Raw genomic sequence first — 24,632 nt, 5'->3', positions numbered from 1 at the left:
TGTTTCCGTCCGTCCGTCCATTCATTCAACATTTCAAAAAAGTTGGGACGCTGTGTTTGTATATAGAAAGAGATATATAAAATGGCTTTTACTGTTGAAATACATGGTTATTAATTCTAGAAATTTTTAACTGAGAAAAATAATAGTGTTGCAACACTTTGTGACATTCAGTACGTGCACATGCAGCGATTCAACCTGGTTGGAGATCATTTGCACACATCGTACTGACTTTTAAACTGCATGTGAACACCTTAAGTCAGTCAAGTAATCTGATCAGACTGGATTCATCAACCCGCTTGGAGCACCTAGATAAGCCAGTCCCAAGCCAGTCGCAACCGCCTTGTTAATGCCATGTGAACGGGGACATAGATATTACAGTCTGCGCATGCTCGAGATTTTCCCCCGGGTGGGGTTTTCCCCCGGGGGAGGGGATTCACCTGGAAGTGAAAGACGCGACGCTGCTCAGTAGTAGCTCCCTGGGGTGTCGTGTGACTGCTTCAGGGGTGTCGTCAAAATATTTCCTATTCTGACATTTCATATATAAATACTGTATTTTCGCGACCATACGGGCGCCGTGTGGAAAGGCCTCAGTCTTGTGTCATTTCTGTATTTGAAACACACACGGCGCACCGACCGAAAAGGCACACACACAAACGCACACAAGCGTGCCATTTAAAAATACAGCGGGAGCAAAACTTTGTTTGATTGTAGGCTACTTTATTTCAGTTTTTACATTAATCAAACCCATTAAGTCTCATCCTCTGTTTCTGCATTAAAGAGCTCCGCTAAATCAGCTGTGCCAGTCCGAACTCCTCGCTGTCAGAGTCTCGTTCCGTGCCGTGCGGCGCCTCGGAAATGCACGCTTTTGCAAAAGCTCGCAAAATAGTCCCAGCAAACACGTTAGCCCACGGATCAACAATCCATCTGCAAACTGTGGCATAAGTGGCCCGGCGTTGCTTCCACTCCTGGAGAAACTATTCTCCCTCTTAGTCATCCGTTGCTCACACGCCGCCTGCAGCCTTAAGGCTGATTTATGGTTCTGCGTTAACCAACGCAGACCTTATGGCGTAGGGTACGCGGCGCACTCACCGAACGGTGCGCGTCGCCGCGTACCCTACGCCGTCGATTTTACGCGGAACCATAAATCTGCCTTTATTCACCCGCCCGAGACTCTCCTTTTATTCTCCCCACCAACCGCCCGTGCGCTCCCTTTGCCAGCTCTCTGGTGATCTCCCTCCAGCAGCTGCCACTTTATTGAGGTTTTTGTAGTGAAATGAGGAGGAATCATAGAGATAACTTCTCATTTCAACTAACTGGATCAGCCGTTCCTCATCCATGACTGTTTCCTACAGCGCTTTTAACGCAGGCGACAGGAAGAAAATATAAGCAGGTCTACCGTCCGACCAAAGTGGGGAAAAAAACAACAAAATAACGGCGTGAGGCGACGCAATGAAACAGCGAACAGCTGGAGTGAGCGGCGTGTTCGTGGTGTTAAATGCAGCAAACATGTCACATCATTACTGGGATGTGGGGAACAGCAGAGGACACGAGAAATGATCAAATAGGTACCAGATCTTGTTGGATCCGGCACAAATTAAGCCCAAATAAGATTAAGATAAGATTCTTGTGAGGCTATATCTTATTATTTTATCAGAACCTTCCAGCCTGGCGATCTCCCTCCAGCAGCTGCCACTTTATTGAGGTTCTTGTATTGAAATGACTGTTTCCTACAGCGCTTTCACCTTTTTTTTCCAACTTTCAACCGGCTTTCGACGCGACCGACAGGAAGAAAATAGAAGCAGGGCGTGCGACAAAAGTCCAGCTCAAAACGGCGCGCCGCGTCGCTCGCAACCAGTATAGACAGTGCAAATAAAACATAAAGCAATGGAACTGTTTTTGACGCTGACGCTCGCTCGCGTCGCATGCAGTGTGGACACGGTGTAAGATTCGCATTTACAGTCAGAGCGATGCAGCGCGGTTTTTAATTATATTTTACTCTGGGGTGTCGTGAGATTTTATTCACCTTTGAAAGGTGTCATGACTGAAAAAAGGTTGAGAAAGGCTGTTTTAGACAGATTATTAATAGGAAAGCAGTGAGAATGCACTTTTTCCATTCCTTGTTGTTGTTAAGCGGAGGTCAACCGGAAGTGGCTCTTTGTTGAAATGGTTACCATGGTTACCTCGGGTACAGCGCCACCTAGCGTCACGGAGTCAGTCATGCTCTGGTTACAGTGGTTTATTCAATCTGATTCAGTCTGATCTCAGAACAGCATGTGTACTCAGACAAGTTGATCCAATCTTCTGCATGTCATTATCTGATCAGATCTGCAACCAGCTTGAATCGCTGCATGTGTACGTACTGACTGACAAGAATGGTCTGTGATGTCTGAGGGAGTATTCGTCACTACATCTTTGTATTCCCCTCACCATTTACATAATTGCATTGTTAAAGTCAGGATGAAAAGGAGATCCATCCGTTTTGGTGACGAGCTCTCAGAAGCTGCTCTCAAAGTGAAGCATTAAAGGGTAAAACGTTTGTCCGAGCATTTAACGGAGACGGAGTGAGTAGGTGCATGCACCAGTCGCTTTGCGAGCTTCATGTCTTACTATTAATGCTGGAGTTCAATCATTTAGCCTTTAGGTGAATCTGAACCCTGACAGATTACAGAATAGCAGGATTTGCTTAATCTCTCTCCAGAGACTATTTTTGCAGGAAAAAGCAGAGAAATGCACGGGGTTGGTTGTAGAAATCCGTATGACTAAAAGAACAAAACAAAAGAAGGAAATGGAATGATTAGAGGAGGGAAAATTATGTATTGTGTACACATGCACTGATTCATTAATCTAAAACAGCAGGAAGCAGTTGGTTAGCACTGAACCAAAATGCAGCTGATGCTTTATTGTCTTGTCTTCATCTACTGCTTTTGTTTAGTTGTATGGCAGTGTTGCGTAATACAGTGTTAGGGTGTCTACCATTTGGCAAAGGGCAGCAAAGCGTCATTTATATTTGAAGGACCGTTGCAATGAGTGCACCATTCTCATCTCCTCGATCATTCAGGATCAAGAAGATACGAACATTTGACTCATCCTGCCCAGAAACGAGATCAATAATCATATCTCTGGACTTGTTTTCTGCTGACTCTGAAAGTCTACCTCTGCTCAGATTTCTGCCAGTTGCAGACTGACAGGATGTACTTTATGTGATTTAAAAAGTTACAAATCCACAGAAACTCAAGGCGGAGGTGATTGTTGACTTTGTTGTTTAAAGTATCTTAAACTGCAAATACACCATAAATGAAGACATCTGCTAATGTCTGGGTTTTCTATGTTGGTGAGCAATATTCTTACGGTTTTTAACAATTTTCCAACAGTCTTTTGTATATTGGTGAAGCTCTCCACAGCTTTACATTTGAAACCTGATCTCTGATATTTTAACATTCATGTGTCTAAATGTATATATTGTTTTTCTGCTTCGTGGTATTGACCTTTTGATCGTCAGTGCATGTATGATTTTTTTTTTTTGTGTCCAACATGTTGCAGGTATCTGTTTCAAATTGAGAATAAATGTAGCAAATGTTGAAACAGGTACTTAATACAGTGGAAATTGGGTGATAATTATTGCCACCTTTTCATGAAATAGTCTTTTGTTTGGACAATTTTCTGACTGAATATTGATTCAGTGATTTTCATGTGTTGCCTTTAGTCTTATCAGGATCACAAGATATAATGACGAATACAACAGACTTTAAACATTTACTGAAGTTTTAGTTTTTTTTCCTTGACTACATTCTGTGAAAACTAGACTTTTTCTCCTCGAGCATGAAGCAAAGCTGGTGAGAGTGTACTTTGGTGTCGGTTCCACTTCAAATGAATCCAAACATGACAAGTGGAGGGTCACTGCAAGTTTTTCTGCACTTCGTTTTTCTACTTTTACCCACCTAAGGGAAATCTTCCACGACTGTGGAACACAAACTGATGTGACAAGCTTCTCTGACGAGCTGATGGAAAGCTGTGGTGATGACATTTCCTGCCTGAAGTGCTGCTGGTTTTCTGATTATTTCTTTCTAATAATGTGAACACAATGTACAGAAAGCATTTATAACTGGAAGACCCATTTTTTTCTGCTGTCCTGATTCTTAGTATTTTTTAAAACGAGTGTACTGTGAAAGGCTGCAGGGCTTCTGAATGTTTCTGGAGGTTAACACGTCGCTGTCCTGCTCGTTTTTCTCAGGTGAAATCCCTGACCCTGTTCGTGACCCATTATCCCCCTCTGTGTGAGTTGGAGCGCGCCTATCCTGAGCATGTGTCTAACTACCACATGGCTTTCTTACTCAACGAGACCGACATCTCAGCTGACACTGACGGTATGCTTTCATTTTTGTGCACTGATGGGGAAAAAAAAGGTTGAAAAAAAAGGCTTCCAATGTTGATTGTATGAAATCGTGGGCAGGAGAGATTGAGAATAATCTTACCTGGGTCATTTCGTAATTCCAGTCTCATTTTGTTGCAATTGTATTTTTTCTAACTGGGCATGCTGACAGATGGAGAGGTTCGACCAGAGTTCATCACCTTCCTCTTCCAGTTAACTGAAGCCGCTGCAGGGAGGAGCTACGGCCTCAACGTTGCCCGATTGGCTGACGTTCCAGATCCAGTGCTGCAGACCGCTGCTCGCAAAGCTCAAGAGCTGGAGGTCACGGTCAATGCCAGGAGGTAGGACAAACACACATCCACCCTGACCGTTTTTAAAAAGCAGAAAGTACACATATGTAAGACATCAAGAACATGAGTGTAACTTAGTCTATGAAAACATCTGTAGACTGTAGAACCATTTTTGTAATGTTTCTACATTATACAGCTTAGAACTAATGCAAAGTTTCTCATGATTCTTTTAGCTTTCTCAGAATGTATAAAATATATTTACTCTTTACTTCAAGGTTCATTCTCTCTTAAAAGATAAAATATCCAATTCTTCTGTTTTCTGGAGGGAACACTGACAGTTGATGCTTATTTGATGCCTCGTAGCTTCAAACTAAGAGTCAACTGAGTTATGAAATGATAAACTTCAAAACAGTTCCACTGATGCAAAACTAGATGTTTATTTAAGCTTCAACACTCAAATAAACTTGATTTCATACTTGAGCTAGCACATCTGAGACAGAAAATCTACCACTCTCCCTGAGAGTGGTAGAAGGGAAGGGATGCACACGATGCACCAAAACAAATTTATTGTCCAGTGATTTCAGTTTTGAAACTCCTAATCCTCTGAAAAGTTGTCTTGTTCGGTTCCATGAAAAACAGGACGAGCTGATTTCAGGAGGTGTCGGCTGTTTGAGAGATGTTTACAAAATGTGACTTGTGGACTCCTAGTTGACTACTAATTATGCTCTGGAGAGCACTGCGTGATACCCGTATTTTCATTTAGCCAACAGTGTCAAGCATAACCAGGGCAGCTTCATCCATTTACTAGTGTATAACTGCTTACGCAGGGTCACGGGGGTCTGCTGGAGCAGGTTCCAGCTCATTACAGGCAAGGAAGGCGTTTATTGCCTTTGGCAACTTTTTTTTAGAAAAAAAATTAGAGGAAGAAAAATCTTATTTTGGCTTCGTTAAATGTATTTTTCCACCTTCCATCTAGACATTTTGAGCTTCTAATGTTGCAGACACCTGATTGGAGTAACATAAAAAGCTACAGAGTAGGGAAAAAGAAAAATAGCTGAGCTAAATTCAAGAGGCGTTAAAGTTGAAGATAACCATGGCCTTGAGGACTTTAGTTAATCCTGAAAGAATTTTTTTTTTTAATTGAACACATTAAAAGAAAAAGAACCAAACACACATTTATGTTTGCCCGGCCAGCAATCCTAATCATCTTCTTTTTGGATACAAATTAGTCTGGTTTCTTTGGATTTGACATTGATTGCCAGGCTGTAACATGGAGGAAAAAAAATGCCCATGGACGCCACTGGATAGACATGTAACCTATCAGGGAAATGAAGCATGTGCCATAGGCAGAGGTAGCGACTTAAGACATCTAAAATGTTGTGCTGTTGTAGGGATTCTGGGCCCTCATTTATAAAGCTTGCTTGCGCACAAAACAGGGCTTGAAAGATGTGCACGCCACCTTCTACGCAAAGGTTGGGATTTAAAAAAAAAAAACCTAACCGAAAAATGTTTGTATCTTTACGCCAACCCTGACCCTAGCGCACAAACATTTTGAAGATATGGGGAACTAGCGACGCAGGTGGTGAGGTGGTGAAATGAAACCAGATTCATGTCATAGTGTTAATGTCATCACATATCAGACTTATAGATCAATGTACACCCAAGCCGGTGTTCTGCCGAGTTGTCCTACCTCGGCAGAAAATACTACCATACGACCCCTGTTTCTTTTATCTCAGTTTCTTTTTTTTCAAAGGCTTTTTCATGCAAATAGACGATTTAACAGCAAGAAGTCAGAATGTGCTTCCACATAGATCTATGTGCACGACGCTTCGGCGGAAGAAAAAACCCTGTCAAATCACGCTTCCACATAGATATTGGCAGGTAGGATGATTTGACAGATGAAAATACCCCGTCAGATCACGCTTCCACATAGATAAATGTTGATGTCTATGTGGAAGCGTGGTTTATGTGAAAGCGTGATCTGACGGGGTATTTTCATCTGTCAAATCATCCTACCTGCACGGCGTGTCCGCAGTGCAGTCACGCCGTGCCGGTGTCGTGCCAAAAAGTGATTGCCTGCCAGAATCTGATTTCTCCCCTGAAAATGTGTCTTTTCACCTGCCAAAAATTGATTGAAGTCCAAATACAGTTAATGAAAGGTTGTTTCTACCTAAATATGATTTGATCTCAATCTTGAGCTTCATAATCTGAAAATCTCACGTTTCAGCGCTATCGCTCAACGGGCTGCTGTGCGCGCTCCCGCGGCCAGAAATCAGATTCTGGCAGGCAACTCACTCGCTTTATTTTTGTTAGCGATGCCATTACTGTGACCACCAAATAATGTTGTTTTCCTGGCCTCCACCTCCTCCACAACATCTCCATCTCAGTCTCCGCAAAATTTTGCTTTCTGGTCTTCCCTGCCATGATTTTTGAGTGTAAAACACCATTGATCAGTAGGTTCATTTATATGCAAATACAGTCGCCAGGTGCTTTGCATCGACCAAATATGGTAAAAAGTGGGCGTATAGAGGGCGGGATATGAGGCGAATTCACCTGTGCAGCCTTCCAGCTGGAATGTGATTTATAAAGCGAACATTGCGTGCAAGTGTGCGTGCACACGGTTTTATAAATCCGGATTTTTTTTTTGCGCATGTGCACTTTTAGTATGGATCCTACGCACTCTTTTATAAATGAGGCCCCTGGCGATTGACTTGTCAGTTTTTCAGTAAAAACCTGTTGATCCAAGGCGTAATTAGCTATTCTGCAGCAATCTTGGTTGATTTGAAAAATGGCTCGTGGACTCTCCTGTATGAATCAACTGTTGCAGTTGGTTCGGTACGTTATGTACTGGTGGAAATATCTGTGACCCATTTGACCAGAATGTTTGTAAAATGTTTGGGTAACTGGGCTGGCGAGGCTGCATCTATATGGAACCTGTGTTAGATTACTACATGAAGCGTTAGGACACTTCCTGCTCCTTATCAAATTAAAATACCATCGGAATTATTTAATCAGATATAAACCTTTGCATTCAGGACTTTTATTGTGAAATATTTGTGCATGCCACATGCAACAGCAGAATGGACTGATATGAAATAATTTGAAACAAATTACATAGCCCCTTGGTGGAGATGATGATGTCTTTGCTGACCATGACTTCATAGGGTATATTTTTTAAAGAAGCCACATTATTTCAATAAATCGATTAGATAAAGCAAAAATATAAATCTTCTATTTCCTTTGAATTACTGCACAATTACTTAGGAAATTGAAGTCATTATATCAGTCTCTGTTTAAAGGCACCAGACTCCACAGTGATGTCACCTGTGTGAGTGTGGCAGGTGCAGAAAAAACTGCTTCAGCCTGCCATCAGAAATAACAGTGGGACAACAAGGTGAAGCAGTTACAATATTCTAAATGACTGTGGATGGTGAAAGCTGAGTGTGGATAATTACCTCACACACCCCGCTTTAAAAATCCTGATGAATTCTTTACTGCTGATGCAGATGAGTAATCTGTCAGGATTAGGGCTGGGTATCGATTCAAATGTCAAGAATTGAATCGATTCGATTCCGATTCTTAAGATTCAGAATCGATTATCACGATTTGATTCGATCCGATTCGATATTGATTTGGCTTAGTGTTATTTAAAATGTTTTTTGAGCTGTTGCTTGAATTATATGACTGTAAAATAACTATTGAAATAATAATTTCACAATAATTATTGTGAAATAACTGAGAAATAAATAACTCAAACAGGCCTTTCAATATCCATTTAAAGTTCGAAAAAATGAAAGAAATTGCAACAGTTCATGCGGTAAACAAATCATTTTAGCTTATCTAATTTATTCTGTCACCACGCAGACATATTGCCATGAAGCACCTGGCATTTTTCAGAAGTGTCATGACAAACTGTGTGTCCGACTACTGGGATTAAAGTTCACCGGGCGAAAATGTAATGAAAGAGAAAAAAAAAAAAAAAAAAAAATCGATCTTTAGACATAAGAATCGATTTTTAAGAATTAATATGAGAATCGATTTAGAATTGGAAAATCGATTTTTTTTCAACACAGGTCTAGTCAGGATACACTCCACGCCAAAACACACAAAAACACACTGCATATTTGCTGTTTTCCTATCCAAGCGTCCTCATATTTTTTCTTAATAAAATCTTCTGTCTCTGTAAATTTATAATACTGGATCTCAGTGTGTAGCAGACAGCTGGGAGCTGGAGGCTGCTTAGACTCTTCCAAAGTATGTCCTCACCATATGAAATATCTGAGACACACACATCCGTAGCTCCTATCAGTGTAATCCTTCCAATATGAAATGTTTGCCCTTTGTGGGAACAAAGACATGCAATGCACTTGTTTCATACACAGAGGAATTAACCATGGATTTTATTTCATTTCTTCACTGATGTGTGTGAGAATATGTGTTTAAGCTCATAGCTCGTGTATCTGAGTGTTGACAGACAGCGTTTTGAGGTGCAGTATTTTGTTTAACATTTCTGTGTCTTTGTCTCTGTTTCTCTAGGAAATACAAGAAAGCCCTCTCAGATCTTTGGGGCGTGTCCGACAAATCGTCCCTCATAAAATGGCTGCAGTCAAACTCTTGACATCACTGCGGCTGTGACCATCGACATCAGGACGCACAGAGAGAAATCCTTCAGTCAGGGAATGATCATGCTATATACAACCTCCATCACCTGTTTTGGTGATGGAAGAGGTCGGATCTGTACTGTTTTCATAATATTTTGGCCTGTGATCAGAATTTGAACTCCCTCCAGCTCTGGTTATCACCATCAACTGTACTGTTAAATCACAACACCAGTTTATACAAACTAATCACATTTTACCCACCACAGTGTGTGGTAATCAGTGTGTTTTCCAATTAAATAAAGAAAAATCTCAAACCTTCCAAATGATCTCTTCTTTAACCATCAAAGCATCCTGCATTCACGTAGCATTACCTTAGAGCAACACTTTCCCGCATATTGTCAACAAATGATTTAAGTGGATCTGATAAACCAGATCCAACTTATTTAAAGAAAAATAATCTATTACAATGGAGATATATTACTGCAAAAGTGCTCTGAGGCACGGCCAAGCTAAGAAGGTGATATATGACTTCCAATAAAAAGTATTCACAAGATGACCTTTCCTGAAAACTTTTTTTTTTTTTAAACGGTATGGAGAAAACTTTGAGAAGAATAACTCTCAAAAGTTTGAGAGCATAGACGGACCAGTGGCCGGGGCTGGCGGAGGGGATTGAAGCTCTCATTCTGATGAATGGCATTTTTCCCCCCCATGATTTTTACTCAAAGTGGCACAGAAGAGGAGTTTTCAAAGCTCAGTACATAAAAAAACACAAGTTTAAATGGAAAATCTAGGAGGACAGAATACAGGCAGAATACAACTGGAGGTGTTAAACCGATAAGTCAAAATATTGTAACCACCCACTTAATGTTGGGTTTGTCATCCCTGTGCTCTCAAAAGAGCACTTAGGGTCTCCACATAGAACATCTGGGAATGTCCCCAAGTGTCTGGTACTGAGTTTTTACCAATAAATCATTTAGGCCCTGCAGGGTTGGTATATGGGGTCTCTGTGGTTTCGGATTGCTTCCCACAGTTGACATCATCATCAACATCATCATCATCTTTCTGAACAGGATTTTGGGGGCTTCAGTTATTGCTTCAGTTGCAAAGCTGATTGTGAACCGATAAAGAAAATGTCCAAAGGCTCTTGGTATTCATTGAAAAGTTATAGTGTGCTGTAATAGTTGGGACTGGTAGCTACTGTTTTCCAATTTGAAAAAAAAAAAGGAAAAATGAAATCTGCAAGCAGCGATGAATGGGCCCTCGCACCCTTGTGAAAGTTCAGATGTGCTGCAGTGGAAGCTTGTATGACTTGCATGTAGATTCTTCAGGCCTGGACATTTAGCGGATGACACCAGCCACGACTCTCTATCAAACCATTCAAAAGTTATTGCAGAAAATAGGAACTATCAAATATTGACCAATCAGAAGAAGGGACGGGGCTAATTTGCACGAATTATGTTTAAGGACTCAAAACCAAGTCCGATGACACCACCCACAATGCTTTATGTCAAACCATTCAAAAGTTATGGCAGAAAGTAGGAACTATCAAATATAGACCTAACAGATGAAGGGAGGGCGCTTTTTGGTGTCTATCGTCGACACGGTAACGCTTTTGACTGAGAAAAGTAATGCTCATCGTCGCAGGATGGAGACGCACATTTTGATGTATAACACACCTGGGTGCACGTTACGGTTCGGGCCACATTAACGGCCGAAGAAATGGCATAAATTGCGCCAAAATTACACGATTAATTCAAAATGGCCGACTTCCTGTTCCGTTTCGGCCATGGCTCCAAGAGACTTTTCTTTAAGTTGCGACATGATACAGGTGTGTACCGATTTTCGTGCATGTACGTCAAACCGTATTGTGGGGCTTGAGGCACAAAGTATTCTAGGGGGCGCTGTTGAGCCATTAGGCCACGCCCATTAATGCAAACCATGAAATATCACATTTTTCGCCAGGCCTGGCTTGTGTGCAAAATTTGGTGACTTTTGGGGGACGTTTAGGGGGGCAAAAAGGCCCTGATTTCGTCAGAAGGAGGAGAAAAAAAAACACAATACAATAGGGCCTTCGCACTGTCAGTGATAGGGCCCTATAAAAGAAATCCTTGTTACACATTCAGGGTTGAAGTGAAATCATGTGCTTTAATTGATAGACTACGAATAAACCACAAGATCTGCAACCGTTACCATCTCTTTTGGCCTCATCTCCACAAAAACACACATCCAGTTCAAACGCTCCGCCTTCAATTCAGCCAACTCCAAGAACAGAGAGCATCACCGGGGAGAGGGAGGGAGGGGGGGAGAGAGAGAGAGAGAGAGAGAGAGAGAGAGAGAGAGAGAGAGAGAGAGAGAGAGAGAGAGACTTTACTGATGTCAAAGCCGATTACCGGTGCCGGGTCTGTGATTCTTTCACTCTCCGTCTACTTGAGGGTTCTTCCCTCTGTGAACGACGCGTCCAACGCGTTTTTCTCTGACTTTTTCCAAGCTTTCTGGACCGAAAGGGAAGTCTGGGTTTCTCCTAGTTCCCGTGGAGCTGGGGCATCTCTGCTATGACTTCTCCCGCGGCGGCGCGACCGTCGGAGCGGCAACTTTCCCGTGCGCCCCGGCGCGGCTGAGCCGCGGCTTCGCCTCGGCGAAAGGAAAGTTTACACGCACCTCCCTGCAGGGAAACATGGGCCGGCCGTGAACGCGTCGGGGGTTTGTTTATTTTTTCTCTCTCCAACTTTCCTCCCTCCTCAAAGCCGTGAGCCAAAATGCAGAAGAGCGTCCGCTACAACGAGGGGCACGCGCTGTTCCTGTCGGCCGTGGCGCGTAAAGAGGGCACCAAGCGCGGCTCCCTGAGCAAGAAGACGGCGGAGAACAGCCGCTGGCACGACAAGTTCTTCGCCCTCTACCAGAATATACTGTTCTACTTCGAGAACGAGCAGAGCGCGCGGCCTGCGGGGATTTACCTGTTGGAGGGATGCACCTGCGAGCGCACGCCGGCGCCCAAGACCTCCACGACTGGGAGGGAGTCGCTGGAGAAACAGGTGAGAGGTTTTAATGGAAGCAGGGGCCGGGAAATACACGCACATCCCTGCGTTTATGTTGGTTAGGACACACTGACAACGACATTTGCATAAACTGCAGGTAAGAGATCTGGAACACTTTGTGTGTCCAGATTTCTCCTCATTATATATGGCTTATCACACCCCTTCATCACAAATGATAATTACGTTATCTTTTTGTTTCCTGACTGGCAAAAAGGGCAAAAGGATTATAGGCTACTGCATGCAGCGACACAGGCGCTTCATGTGCGCGCAGAACAGCTCAGCAGCTCCAAGTGCGCTCTCCCTGCACATCCTCCAGGGATGTGGAGCCAGCTCTTATTCCATGAATTAGATAACTGAAAATGGTGACCCTTCCCCCCTCGTTCACCTTATTATGAAAGGCCTCCCCCTTAAGGAATTAACTTTACCGTCTACAGCCTCAGATGTCTCAATTTGCTTACTCTGAAGCTTGATTTATGGTTCCGCGTTAAATTGACGGCGCAGGCTACGGCATACGGTACGTGTCGTCGCGTACCTTACGCCGTAGGCTCTACGTTGGTGTAACGCAGAACCATAAATCAGCCTTTAGTAACATCTTATTAAAAAAAATCATCTTATGCAGGCAGTTTTTAAAGTTATTTCAAATGAAATCATTGTGAGTCTCAGGTGTAATAAAACAAAAACTCATTAGATTTATATTTTTTTTCACAGTTTGGGATAAGTAGTTAATTAAAGTGCTCTGCTCACTCTGCTGTGCTCTGCTCAGTGATTTGGTGTTTAGGACACTAAACCTGTCAGGGTCAAAGTCACCCTTGAACTCCACTGGTCAGCAGCTGCATCTGTCATTTAGGCAGAACCCAAAGTCAGATTCCTGAAATTGCCTAAAATACTCTGAGGTTTTATTACAGATGCATAACTTAAAACCAGCCAAAAAGCTAAATCCAGAAAGGATTACTGCAGAAGATAAAAAAAGAATATCTGCAGTCCTTGATTAACTCCCGAGTTTAAAATCTTCTACGATACATGTCTTGCCATCCTTTAGATACTAGTTGCACATACAGTAAAATGTATTGCCTGTGAGAGGGACATGAGGAGTTGCAGATACGTACTATCACTTTGCTGTGGGTCATATGTATTAAAACAGTGTTGGTTTACATCTCAAATGGGGCCTTTTGTGTGGAGTTTGGATGTCCTCCTTTTGGCATGTGGGTTTACTCCGGCTTCCTCCTACAGTCCAAAGACATACAAGGATGCTCAGTGATTCTGGATTCGCCACAGGTTTAAGTGTGTATGGTTGCTTGTTTTTGTTAGGTCCTGTTATGGACCAGCGATGTGTCAAGCGTACAATGCCTCTTGCACAATGGCAGCTGTGACAGGATTCAGGATGTCCCTGGTTAAGATTGAAGCAGGTGCAAAACATGTATTAGTTTAGCATCTTGAAAGAACAAAATCTTGGGTTTCTCAGTTAATGGGATTAACAAAGGTTGTATAAGTACAGCATTGAGCTTTTTTTAAACTCATATTGAAATCATTGATATCTGTGTCAACAACTGGTAATGTCGTCATTAATGTGTAATATGGAAATGTGAACAACAGAGCAAACATTGCATGATACAATGCAAATCACAACAGCAGAAGTAGAACTACACAGATAAAATGTGCGTAACTGTTGAGCTACATGGTGACTGCCAGTCTCCCAGTCAGTTCCCATTGTGACACACCTGTGTGAGCAGCTCTCTGCCTCTGTTGCAGTTTAGCTGCAGCAAAACTCAGTCTGTTCTCATTTTTACTCACAAAACAGATTTCATTTAGTACACGGCTGCTAGTTCTGGTTTCACCGGACACAGTTCTGAAGCTCAGCTCAGTGTCTGAGCGGCAGCCCCGTTATGATCTGAATTACGATTTAAATGCAAAGCTTTGCGGCTTTAAATAATTCGTATTTATGCAACCTGGATTTGGAAAGAGCAGATCCAGTGCTGAAACCTGCTGTGCTCTTGACTTTAACACACTGAAAAGTGCAGAAGCAGTTTTATGGATAAAAAAAGTCAACATTTTATTATCCCGAGCAGTAATAGGTAGATATTGTCGCAACTGGACAATATCTGTCATGTATTTTACTGATGAAAAATCAGAATACTCAAACAGTTCTCAGGTTATGTCTATCGAACTTTATATCTTTGTTAAATTGGTAAAATATATACTTAGCTTTACTTTAAGAAGAAAATCTCAGGGAACACATTTCTGCTTCTTATCTCAGTGTTCTGTTGACTTGAAGGACCATGTGCACGTGTGTACAGACCACACACCTGTGGAAGTGTAAGGGGAAGGACACGGTGAGTGAATGAAGAGCTGATCATTTGAAAGATGAGGAGTGGTTCTAAATGGCAACCTGAAAATATGAATTCCTGCAGACTCCCACCTGCTTTTACAGTGTTTCTCTTTCTCTGTTATAAAAACAACTCATGTGTATGCAAATACAGACTTTGGGGTGAACAAAGTACAGCAGTCTGGTTTCCAATGTGCATTACACCTGAGAAATCTCTTATGATGCTTATAATGCAGCTACTGTTATAAATCAAAAGAGCAAATCTCCATGGTTGTTACTACTGACCTTTGGTGAGCTTGGCTGTCAGGTCTTTTTGGATTGCCTTTTTGTCCTCATCCAGCCTCTCTGTCACTCCCCCCCCTCTCACTCACTCTGACGCTACAGCTGTGGTGTTTAATTGGGGTTATTTTCAATCTGTCCTCAGGTGAAATGTGCACGCGTGTGAAATTGTTTGGTTACATATCCATGCACACAGGAGGAATAAACCAATAGATGATAACTTCTTTTTCTGGCTCACAAGACCAAGTCTTAATCAAGAGAGATTAAGACCTTGGCCATCCCAGCTTTTATTCTTTATGCATAGGTATGATTTCATAAACGCAAAAGAGAGTCTGTCATGTTTCCGTCTCTCTCTTCACTGTTCAGCTGGACGGTATGGTCAATATGCTGGCAACCTGCAGCATCACACCTCCACAGTGAGCCAAGCAAACGACACACACAGCTCCTGCCTCACTCTTCATCTCCCTTTTGTGCTCTCCAATAGACATAAACCCTTCAAATAATTTGGAGAGCCTGCACACCAATCTGAATGGTTTCCACAGCGACTGGGGGTATGCATTGCTGATGTGAACATGCGTGTAAAGCGCTCATAGATGGATCACAGCTCGTGGAAGCTGTCGATCACAAAGAGATGTCAATTACAGGCTGGGTAGTTTGTTTCCAGATCATCAGCCATATGTCAAACTTTGCTGACCAACATCCATTTGAAATTGAATAAAGGGTAAAATAAAACAAAAAAAAACACACATAAAGGAAGATGCTTCACCAAGGAACAATAGATAGAATATATGCTGTTGTACAAAAGAATATGGCTTTAAACTGATTTAAATCAAATTAAAGGGGACTGCAACCACTAGAGCTGGATGGATGGATGGATGGATGGATGGATGGATGGATGGATGGATGGATGGATGGATGGATGGATGGATGGATGGATGGATGGGTGGGTGGGTGGATGGATGGATGGATGGGTGGGTGGGTGGATGGATGGATGGATGGATGGATGGATGGATGGATGGATGATGGATGGATGGATGGATGGATGGATGGATGGATGGATGGATGGATGGACGGATGGATGGATGGATGAGTGGATGGATGGATGGTAGACGGATAGATCAATCCACAGAGAAGGGAAACTCTGCCACTTGTGCAAACTTCACTGACAAAGGTTGCATCAGGTACACAACATTAAATACAAAATAAAAACAGGATAATCTGCAACATCTGGAAACAAACTGCTTTCACTAAGAGAACAGAACAATTCTTCTTTTCTAAAAAATTTAAATTAATGAAAAATATTATATATAATATGTCGTTTTATTACGTTCCTTTCAGGACCAATCATAGCATTACATTATTTTCCTTTCCACAGAGACTGTGGGACAAAATAAAAATAGAATCAACACTTTTAAGGCACAATTTGAATTACCCAAAATTGACACTGCATGACACGACATTAAATTGTGTATGAAGATGTTGAGGATTTTAAATCCCAGAGAAGGTAGCTGTCGTGTTTCTGTCAATTGCAGAAATTTGTTCGTCTAAATAGAAGCAACCAGGTCAAATGCTGGTCACAGTTTCCTCTTAAAAACAGTGTAACAGTGTTTACAGTCTTCTGAGAGCATCATGTTGATCAGTTCTGATTAGAGGATGTATTACATGACAGCAATATTTTAAGCACTGGGAGTTAGAATTGTTCTGAAATATGTTCCAGTAACTTTGTGACACAGAAAAGGCACAAAAAACATACTTCTGTCCTGGTCAAATAGTAGTGAAAGCCAGCCATTCATAATAATGTATTCATCTGAACTGGAAACATACAGTGTATGTATGTATGCATTTTCTGGTCAATCAAACTACTTTTCTTGATGCCATAAACTTTTATAGGGAGTCACATTCTGAAATGTTACACAACTGATTATATTCCTCCCAAAATGTTTTTGCTAATCATCTCCAAATCTACCCCCCCCCCCCCAAAGCAAACGTAGGTTCACATCTGGTTTAAGAACATATCCCAAGCTATCCAGGCTGCATTTGAGGATGTCCTTAGCATTTTTCTAATTAATCATTGTTAATTAATTAGATTAGATTATTAATTAGTTTTTTTGTTTGTATTTTTTTTATTAATTTTTCTTCGATTCTTTTCAAATTGTATTAATTTATTTTTTATTGTTTTGATTCTGAGGGTGGTGCAGAGATTTCAGAAAGGTTTACATTAAATATACGACATCAGGCATCAAGAAGATAACTGAAGGCTTCTGACTAGGCTGAACTCATTCACGCAACAAGGAGCATTTTACAAAACTTAAATATTCTTATTCTTATTCTTATTAAATATTCAACTTATGTGATAATGTGGACAGGGTCCCTAAAACCACCTAAAACCTCTTATTAACCTTTAAACATTTTATTGACTTGACCCTTGTGCTTATCAAAAATGTAAAAATAATGTATGAAAGGTAAAAACAAATATTTCACATCAGGTTGTACCAAGTTAGGAGTGTCAGAGTGAGCTCCTGACATGTGTGAGTGTGTATGTTAATATGTGTGTGTGTGTGTGTGTGTGTGTGTGTGTGTGTGTGTGTGTGTGTGTGTGTGTGTGTGTGTGTGTGTGTGTGTGTGTGTGTGTGTGTGTGTGTGTGTGTGTAATTAATTCTCATTACCGAGGTCCTCCAGCTCTGGATGCATGTCTCAGAGCTTTGCATTTCCACTGTTATGCACTAATTAAAGCTGATTGTTCCTGGGTTCCCGGAGTCTGATCTGCTTTCCTCAAGCGGGCTGCTTTTAATTTCCTTTCAAGTTGTGTTTTGTCAAGTTTTACAGCCATTACGGACTTCATTAGTGTCAGAATTAGGTTTTGGTATCTCTCAAATAAAAATGCTCAAAGAGTCGAACACAATGAAGGTGAGTTTTTATCTCAAGGAAACACTCCTGGTACAACAGTCTTTGTGTGTCTACTTCATGAAAAAATATTGTCTCCAAACTGTCAAATGTTCCTGAAAGCTGACAAGCTGAAATGGAAAAGGACTGAGAAAGTATGTGAGAAGGATCTCTGTGTCAGTCTGTCAAGTATGGACCAAGGGAGAAGAGATTCTTTGTTTCCTGTAGCATACAGTGCAAAAAAGATCAAATTGGGTTGTGACGACCTCTTAAACAAACAGCTAGTGACTTTTTAGCATCTTTTCATTTTGAAAGTAGATGCACCTTATGACTAGGCATAGAAAACATACAAATGTGCCTTCAATTTGCTACCAAAGGATGTTTGTTTTTCTTTTAAGAAAGCCACCATAGCCCCCCCTTCCTGTTTCCAAATTAGTAGCTTTAGCTCAAAGTGAAATGCTCTGTCTCTTGACAGTTGCTTCATGAGTTAACTTTCAGGAAAAAATAATGAGTACATAGCCCAATATGTAAAAAGAAATAATAAAACAACAAAATGTTTTAATACTCTACATCCTGCAGAACACTGATCTGCGTGCCTCCGGCAGTTTATAATTATTTACAAAATCTGTCAGTTGGCAATGTGATGCAGGTTAGGGAGAAAAGAGGTGAGAAAATGCAGCAAGCAAACATGCCAGTGCGTATATTTCAACCAATATTTGACATCTTTGTCGCCTCCTGAGATGATACTTATGGTTAGCGGGAACCACCAGTTGATGCGGGCTCTTGGGGCATCAAGCATCTGCACTCCTCTCCTCAATGTGATTAGTATTATTGCTGGAGCTTCTTCCATTTATTATACATGCTCCTCCTGTCACAGGAGGTGCTTAGATGGAGTGGTGGCAAAAAGAAAAGGACACGCATCCCATGAGGGCTCAGTGCTCCAGTGAAGAGGCATGTTTGTTGTCTGTCTTTGCAAGGATTGAGCAATTTTCAAGAAAGTAAAATAGATTTATGGTGTTTAGACAACTTTGTCTTTGCATTGTGGGAGTCACTGAAAAACCTCTTCTATTGCAATAAGGCAGCTGGATGCTTCCCAGCGGTGGCCTCTGGCAATAGAATGAAAGCGCAACAAATGAGTGAGAGGGGAGCACAAGACTGCTCTTGATAATACATCTTCTGCATATGCAGAATACGTGTGCGTATGTGTTTAGCTTTAACTTTAGTAGGTTACCAATGTCATTTCATCTAGCTGCCACTGATGTAGAACATCATAGATAGGATCAACTCATGTTTCAACAGTCCTGTTGACTTCCCAAGCAAAATAGCTGCTCCCTGTACGAAGATAAACAGTCTTCGAAACCATTCTTCAGAAAGCAATTGGTCATGAGTGTCACGGCTGGTGTGGTGAGGACCCAGATGCAGGAGAGCGAGAAGGCAGGAGTTCCAAAAAACAGGGTTTATTTTAAAGAAACCAAAAACCAAAGCGCTGCTTAGCAGGATTAAAAACACAGACAGGAACAGGGATCAAAAAACTAGAGCAAAAACTTGGCAGGACACATGGAGGGAAGCACAGTACGGAACCACAAGGAGCAAGGGAATGACAAGACGAGATATACACAGGGGGGTAACGAGACACAGGTGTGGACAATCAGGGCAGATGGGACACAGGCGGGGCAAAACAGAAACACAAACTGGGGGAAATGTCAACCACTGGCAATGAGACCTAATGCTTCTTCACTTGTACTTTACAGTCCATTGATGATATAGATATTTTTAACGCCAAATGAAGCTGGTCAAGTGCCAGACCCATATTTAAAAAAACAATCTTCAAAAGTGAAACATTTTTCACTATCTACTAATTGTTGATTAAGCACTGAGATTAAAGACATTTTATTCTGGGATGGACCGTAACACCCACTGGCTCGAGTCACAACGACTTCCCATTCCTCCAGCAGCCAGTTTTCTGAAGCAAACAAATGCTTTTTGTAGAAATATCAAATAAAGAAAACAAACACTTAGTACTTTGACCTTTTTAATATTTATTTTTAATTTTCCCTCACCAGTTTGTAGGCCCACTTCTTCTCTGCATCCACACAATTTAAAGACAATAACTTAATCAACGGGCAGCACGGTGGCTTGGTGGTTAGCACTGTTGTCTCACAGCAAGAAGGTTCCCGGTTTGAATCCCTGGCCAGGCAGGGGTCTTTCTGTGTGGAGTTTGCATGTTTTCCCCGTGCTTCTATGGGTTCCCTCAGGGTACTCTGGCTTCCTCCCACAGTCCAAAAACTTGTATAGAAGGTTAATTGATGATGCTTAATTGTCCGTAGGTGTGAGTGTGCCTGGTTGTTTGTATGTATGTGGCCCTGCGATAGACTGGCGACCTGTCCAGGGTAACCTCCTGCCTCTCGCCTGAAAATTAGCTGGGATAGGCTCCAGCAGACCCCTGTGACCCTGCAAAGGATATAGCGGCCGGGTATAGATAATGGATGGATGGAACTTAATCAACTCTCCATTGAGCAAGCCCAGTTTGACTGGAGTGAATGTTATTTTTTGGTAATTACCAAGTTGTTTTTTTTCCTGGTTAGCCTGTGCATGATGCCCTCTTTATAACACCCTCCTCTTTGATATTAAATCCAGGGCAACAACTCTGCCTGAAATCGTTCCTAGATGAGATTAAACTTGGCGTTTCTTATCCCATATCAGTGCTTCCTTATCCCACTCCTCAGGAACCTCTGCATGTTTTAGATGTTTCCCTGTTCAAACACACCTGGCTCAACTGAATGGGTCATTAACAGACTTGTGCAGACCTTGATTGGGTCATTGGAGCAGGAAGAACATCTGAAACATGCAGTTTGTAGGTCCAATGAAGGGAGAGTTGATTTATTTAAAGTAGTGTTGCAGGAATTAGTAGATGGTGTGTTACCTGCAGTAGACGAAGTTCACACCACTTGAAGTTTAGAAAGTCAAAGATTTCTGACAAGGAGTGAAGGCAACAGCTACTCAGAATGGGCGGCCTAGAGAATAATAACATGTCAATAATCGTTTCTTTACTAGCAGTTTCCAGTGACGTTCGTAGTTTGTATATATATACAAAGTTCAAATGAAGCTCATTTAAATTTATGAGGTATGAGTTTTTTTTGCTGTTGACATTTTGCAAAACTGTGGTCCACATTCTGAGTATTTACTGACGCATTAATCAAAATATTTAAAGCAGCAGAAAGGAACTTCTGGAGTCTCTTGGCTTAGAGCCACTTTTATGACGTCAACCAAGATTGACTCTTGTTTGATCACGTTCTCATTTTCCTTTGCGTCATGATCTTTGGACTATTTTTCTAGGTTTGTATCATTAACATCAGGCATCCAGGTATCCAGGAGAGGCTCTAGGAAGACTTCCCTGGACTTGTTTGGGTCACCGAGGCTGCAACATTAGCCCAAACCTACCTCTCTCTGGCACAAACCTCCAGCTCTTCTCGGAGGAGACCTGCGCAGTCACAGTTCAGCCAGTAAATTTAATCTCTCCACATCCTGGGCCTGGCTCGGTGTTTCTTCTCAGATGGACGTGGCCAAACCCTCTCCTGCTCCATTCTGGACTGTACTCCTCCACTTGAAGCAGCTCATCATCCCCAGCACACCCAGAAGATTTCCTGTTTAAAAAAATGCTTTACATTTTACTCGTACTTTAATAATAATTATTTGTCTTTTTCATGGCTCACTCTAAATACGGTTAAATGTTGTGAAAGGGTTTTCATTATTATAGTGGTCTGGTTGTTTCCCTTTTGTCTTTAAAGCATTTGTAAGGGTTTATTCAACTCCCCTGTGGAATCATGATATGAGTTGAAAAATGAGAAAAATATGAGGAAGAGAGAAGCAGAACCAGAAGAACCCTGCAATTTATTTTTCTACTGTTTTGTCCCGATAATGACTTCCAGGGTCTTTCAAACTGATTGAAACTCTTATATAAGCTGATTTTATGTTTTATTGCATAACATGGAAATTATGAATACCCCATTGTGGTAACAAGAGTATTAGAAGAAGAAAAACTCGGTATTACTATGGATAATTTATTTTTGCTCTCAGGGACTTTTTGTTTGTTTTAACTTCAACATAATACACTGTCCTCTTTCCTACAGTGGCTCTTTCAAGTCTAGTAGGTTTATTGACTCTGTGCTTTTATCAAACCTGAATAATTTCTATGTATTGAGAATTTGTAGCCAGTAATCCCTTATTGCTCCGTTTTGGGAAATGTATTTCCCTATAATATTTGACAACAACAGGTGGTTTGAAATGATCTCTTGATAATCACTGACGATCACAGCATGGGCCTCTTTTGTCATTTGCGGAAATTGTTTATGACTTATATTTGTTTTCTTTGTGTTGTATCACAAAACCAAGTCTGAGTTGGTCTCGTTGTGCTTCTCTGCAATGGTCATTATCACCCTGCAGGATTAATGTTTGGGTTTTTTTCCTGCTTCATTGCAGCAGTGCAAATACATTGTATTGAAACAGCGAGTTAATTGAATTTTTTCTTGGTACTCATCATACTCACTGATGCTGTGGAGTCCATTAACTTCATACATATTGTAAAGGCAGTGTATGGGCCTTTACAATGCACACGTTATGCTTTTTCTGCAGCATTTAGTTTCTCGCAGTATTTTCAATGTATGTTGTACATAACTGCTTAAATACCAGGCAAATTTAAATAAGGAGTCAGCTAGTGCAGTTGTACATTGACTATATTGACTAGAGCTTTTAGGCAGTTACACTTAACTGCTGATGATTTTTATGTTCATTAGGTTTTTCATGAAAAATAGGATGAACTCTTCCATGTTTAGTTTTTTTGTAATGTCAGTATAACTTAATATTTTATTGGTGTTATTTGCATTTTAGAACACTGCGTAACATTTAGCTGTTTCTGTCCTATTTTTCTGTCGTATGTGTGCTCTGCAAATTTGGCCAAAACATTGCACACCAGTCATTCAGCGGAGCAACAGAGGGATGACAAGTTCAAGTAAATGGGGCCATATGTTGTAGCCTCTCTCGTTGTAGGGCACTCAGTCATGATAGCAGTTCAGGACTGATTCTACGATCATGTAGAAGTCAGCTGAAGGGATGGCCCACCTCTCTTCAAGAACATGTTCCCTGGTCTGACATTTTTGATGTAAGTGAAGGAGAACACACTGGTCCAAAATCCTGAATCCTGAGTTTGAGATTTATGCCCGAACCATTCTGAGGCCTCTTGCATCTTATTGATGGGGCAATGACATCCTGAATATTTAACAATAGGATAAAGGTGATTGTTCAGATCAACATCATATTGATTTACAGTGACCTTTTCTCCCGGGAGACAGACGATGCAGGCTAAATGTGTGCCTTGTGAAAATATGTGTGTCTGCACACACAATGCTGCATTTGACATACAGGAAAAAAATAGATTGAAAAATAGAGGAAAACAACTTGAATTCAAGGAGAATTTTTTCATTGTTAATATGGACATCTTTGCTTTTCTTTCATCTTTCTGTACCTTTGCCCTGATCTCGGTATTAAATGGACAAGGATGCTGAAGTTTTCCATCAATACATATTCAGGCTTATGTACCTTTATTAACAACCTGTCAAAGCATTTTTCAAAACATTTTCTAGTTGCTATGATTACTTCAAAGTGTTTTAAAACCCTTACTCGTCTTCGTTGACATTTACCAGGAGGACATACCTTTTTAACCTATAATTTCTATAATGAGCATACTGTCACACTGCACAACCTCAGGCCAATTAAAACGGTGGTTAAATGTCAGCTAGTGCTGAAACAAATAACGTAAGTTTAGTCAGAGTTACTGGCTGCAAAACTTCAGAGAGCTGAGATTTTCCCCTGAGTGTTCCTACTGTATTTCAGCTGATGATTATTAAAAACTAGAATAGCAATTAATTGTTAATTGTTATTTGTTAAATGCACTGTGGCCCTGCGGTAGAATGGCGACCTGCCCAGGGTTAGGGTTAGGATGGATGGATGGATGGATGGATGGATGGATGGATGGATGTTAAATGCACTTCAACTTCATGATATGTCTTAATTTGGGCCCCAAATAACCAACACAAAACATTCAAATACTGTACACTACATTGTGGTGCAAAAGCCTGTGAGTGGTAGTTCTTACCATGTAAAGGCGCAAGTGCATGTCATGGGGCAATGTCACTGCGATTGTTTAGATGGCAACTGCAGCAACACTACAAAAGGCTACGTGTGCTAGCGCTAATTTCTAACACTGCAAAAACAGCACTAAGCAGCTGACAGTTTTGAGCTCCTGATGCTGAAAGTTGTATAATCACAATATCTGTGGAAGTCTTTTCATGGCTATTGTGCCACTTTAGTAGCCCAGATTTCAACGGCATATTTTACCGCTTTTGTCTTTTCAATGCTCGGTTTAACTTGTTGCCACGGAGCCGAGGTCCTGATGTTGTGTGTTTATTTATCTACATATCAATCATATCCATAGTTGGGTGTATATAGTTTTATCTGTCCAGTGTGTTTTCGGGCTCAGAAGAATGCTAACAGCAAAACCCCAGTTACTCAGTGATCCTCTCCAGCAGCACGCAACACAGAATATGTTTAGCCGAGCCAGTTAATTAAATAACTTCTTTCAGAGAACAGCAACATGTAGCAGCTGTAGCCTGGAGTCCCTCTGGTCCCAGCTGCCGCTGCATAAAAAGACAAGGCAGGTGATGACCTGGTGCTGTCATGGAACTACTGCTCCGCAGCGCCCCCTACTGCTGAGCCAAAACCACACCCTACTGCCCGGATGTGCAGCTTATGGTCTGTAACTGAAATATAGTCAACACAAACATGCACATGTACAGA

General features: G+C 41.4%; 2 protein-coding genes across 8 annotated transcripts in view; both read left to right on the top strand.

Moving 5' to 3' along the window:
* The window catches only part of msh3 (mutS homolog 3 (E. coli)), a 56,001-nt gene extending 46,356 nt beyond the window's left edge, over window positions 1-9,645 (top strand). For all 3 annotated transcript variants that reach the window (XM_061729444.1, XM_061729442.1, XM_061729443.1), the window contains exons 22-24: window positions 4,232-4,364; window positions 4,542-4,710; window positions 9,196-9,645. In XM_061729444.1, coding sequence (XP_061585428.1) covers window positions 4,232-4,364; window positions 4,542-4,710; window positions 9,196-9,277 — 384 coding nt within the window. In that variant the 3' untranslated portion in view covers window positions 9,278-9,645. The remainder of the gene's footprint in view (window positions 1-4,231; window positions 4,365-4,541; window positions 4,711-9,195) is intronic.
* A 2,000-nt stretch (window positions 9,646-11,645) lies between these two features.
* Window positions 11,646-24,632, top strand: part of rasgrf2b (Ras protein-specific guanine nucleotide-releasing factor 2b) — a 57,605-nt gene continuing 44,618 nt past the window's right edge. For all 5 annotated transcript variants that reach the window (XM_061729441.1, XM_061729440.1, XM_061729439.1 and 2 more), the window contains exon 1: window positions 11,646-12,292. In XM_061729441.1, coding sequence (XP_061585425.1) covers window positions 12,017-12,292 — 276 coding nt within the window. In that variant the 5' untranslated portion in view covers window positions 11,646-12,016. The remainder of the gene's footprint in view (window positions 12,293-24,632) is intronic.

This window comes from Cololabis saira, chromosome 9 (genome assembly GCF_033807715.1).
Source record: "Cololabis saira isolate AMF1-May2022 chromosome 9, fColSai1.1, whole genome shotgun sequence".
NCBI lineage: Eukaryota > Metazoa > Chordata > Actinopteri > Beloniformes > Belonidae > Cololabis > Cololabis saira.
Note: the sequence above shows the minus strand (reverse complement) of the source record. Positions and strands in the feature narration are given on the sequence as shown.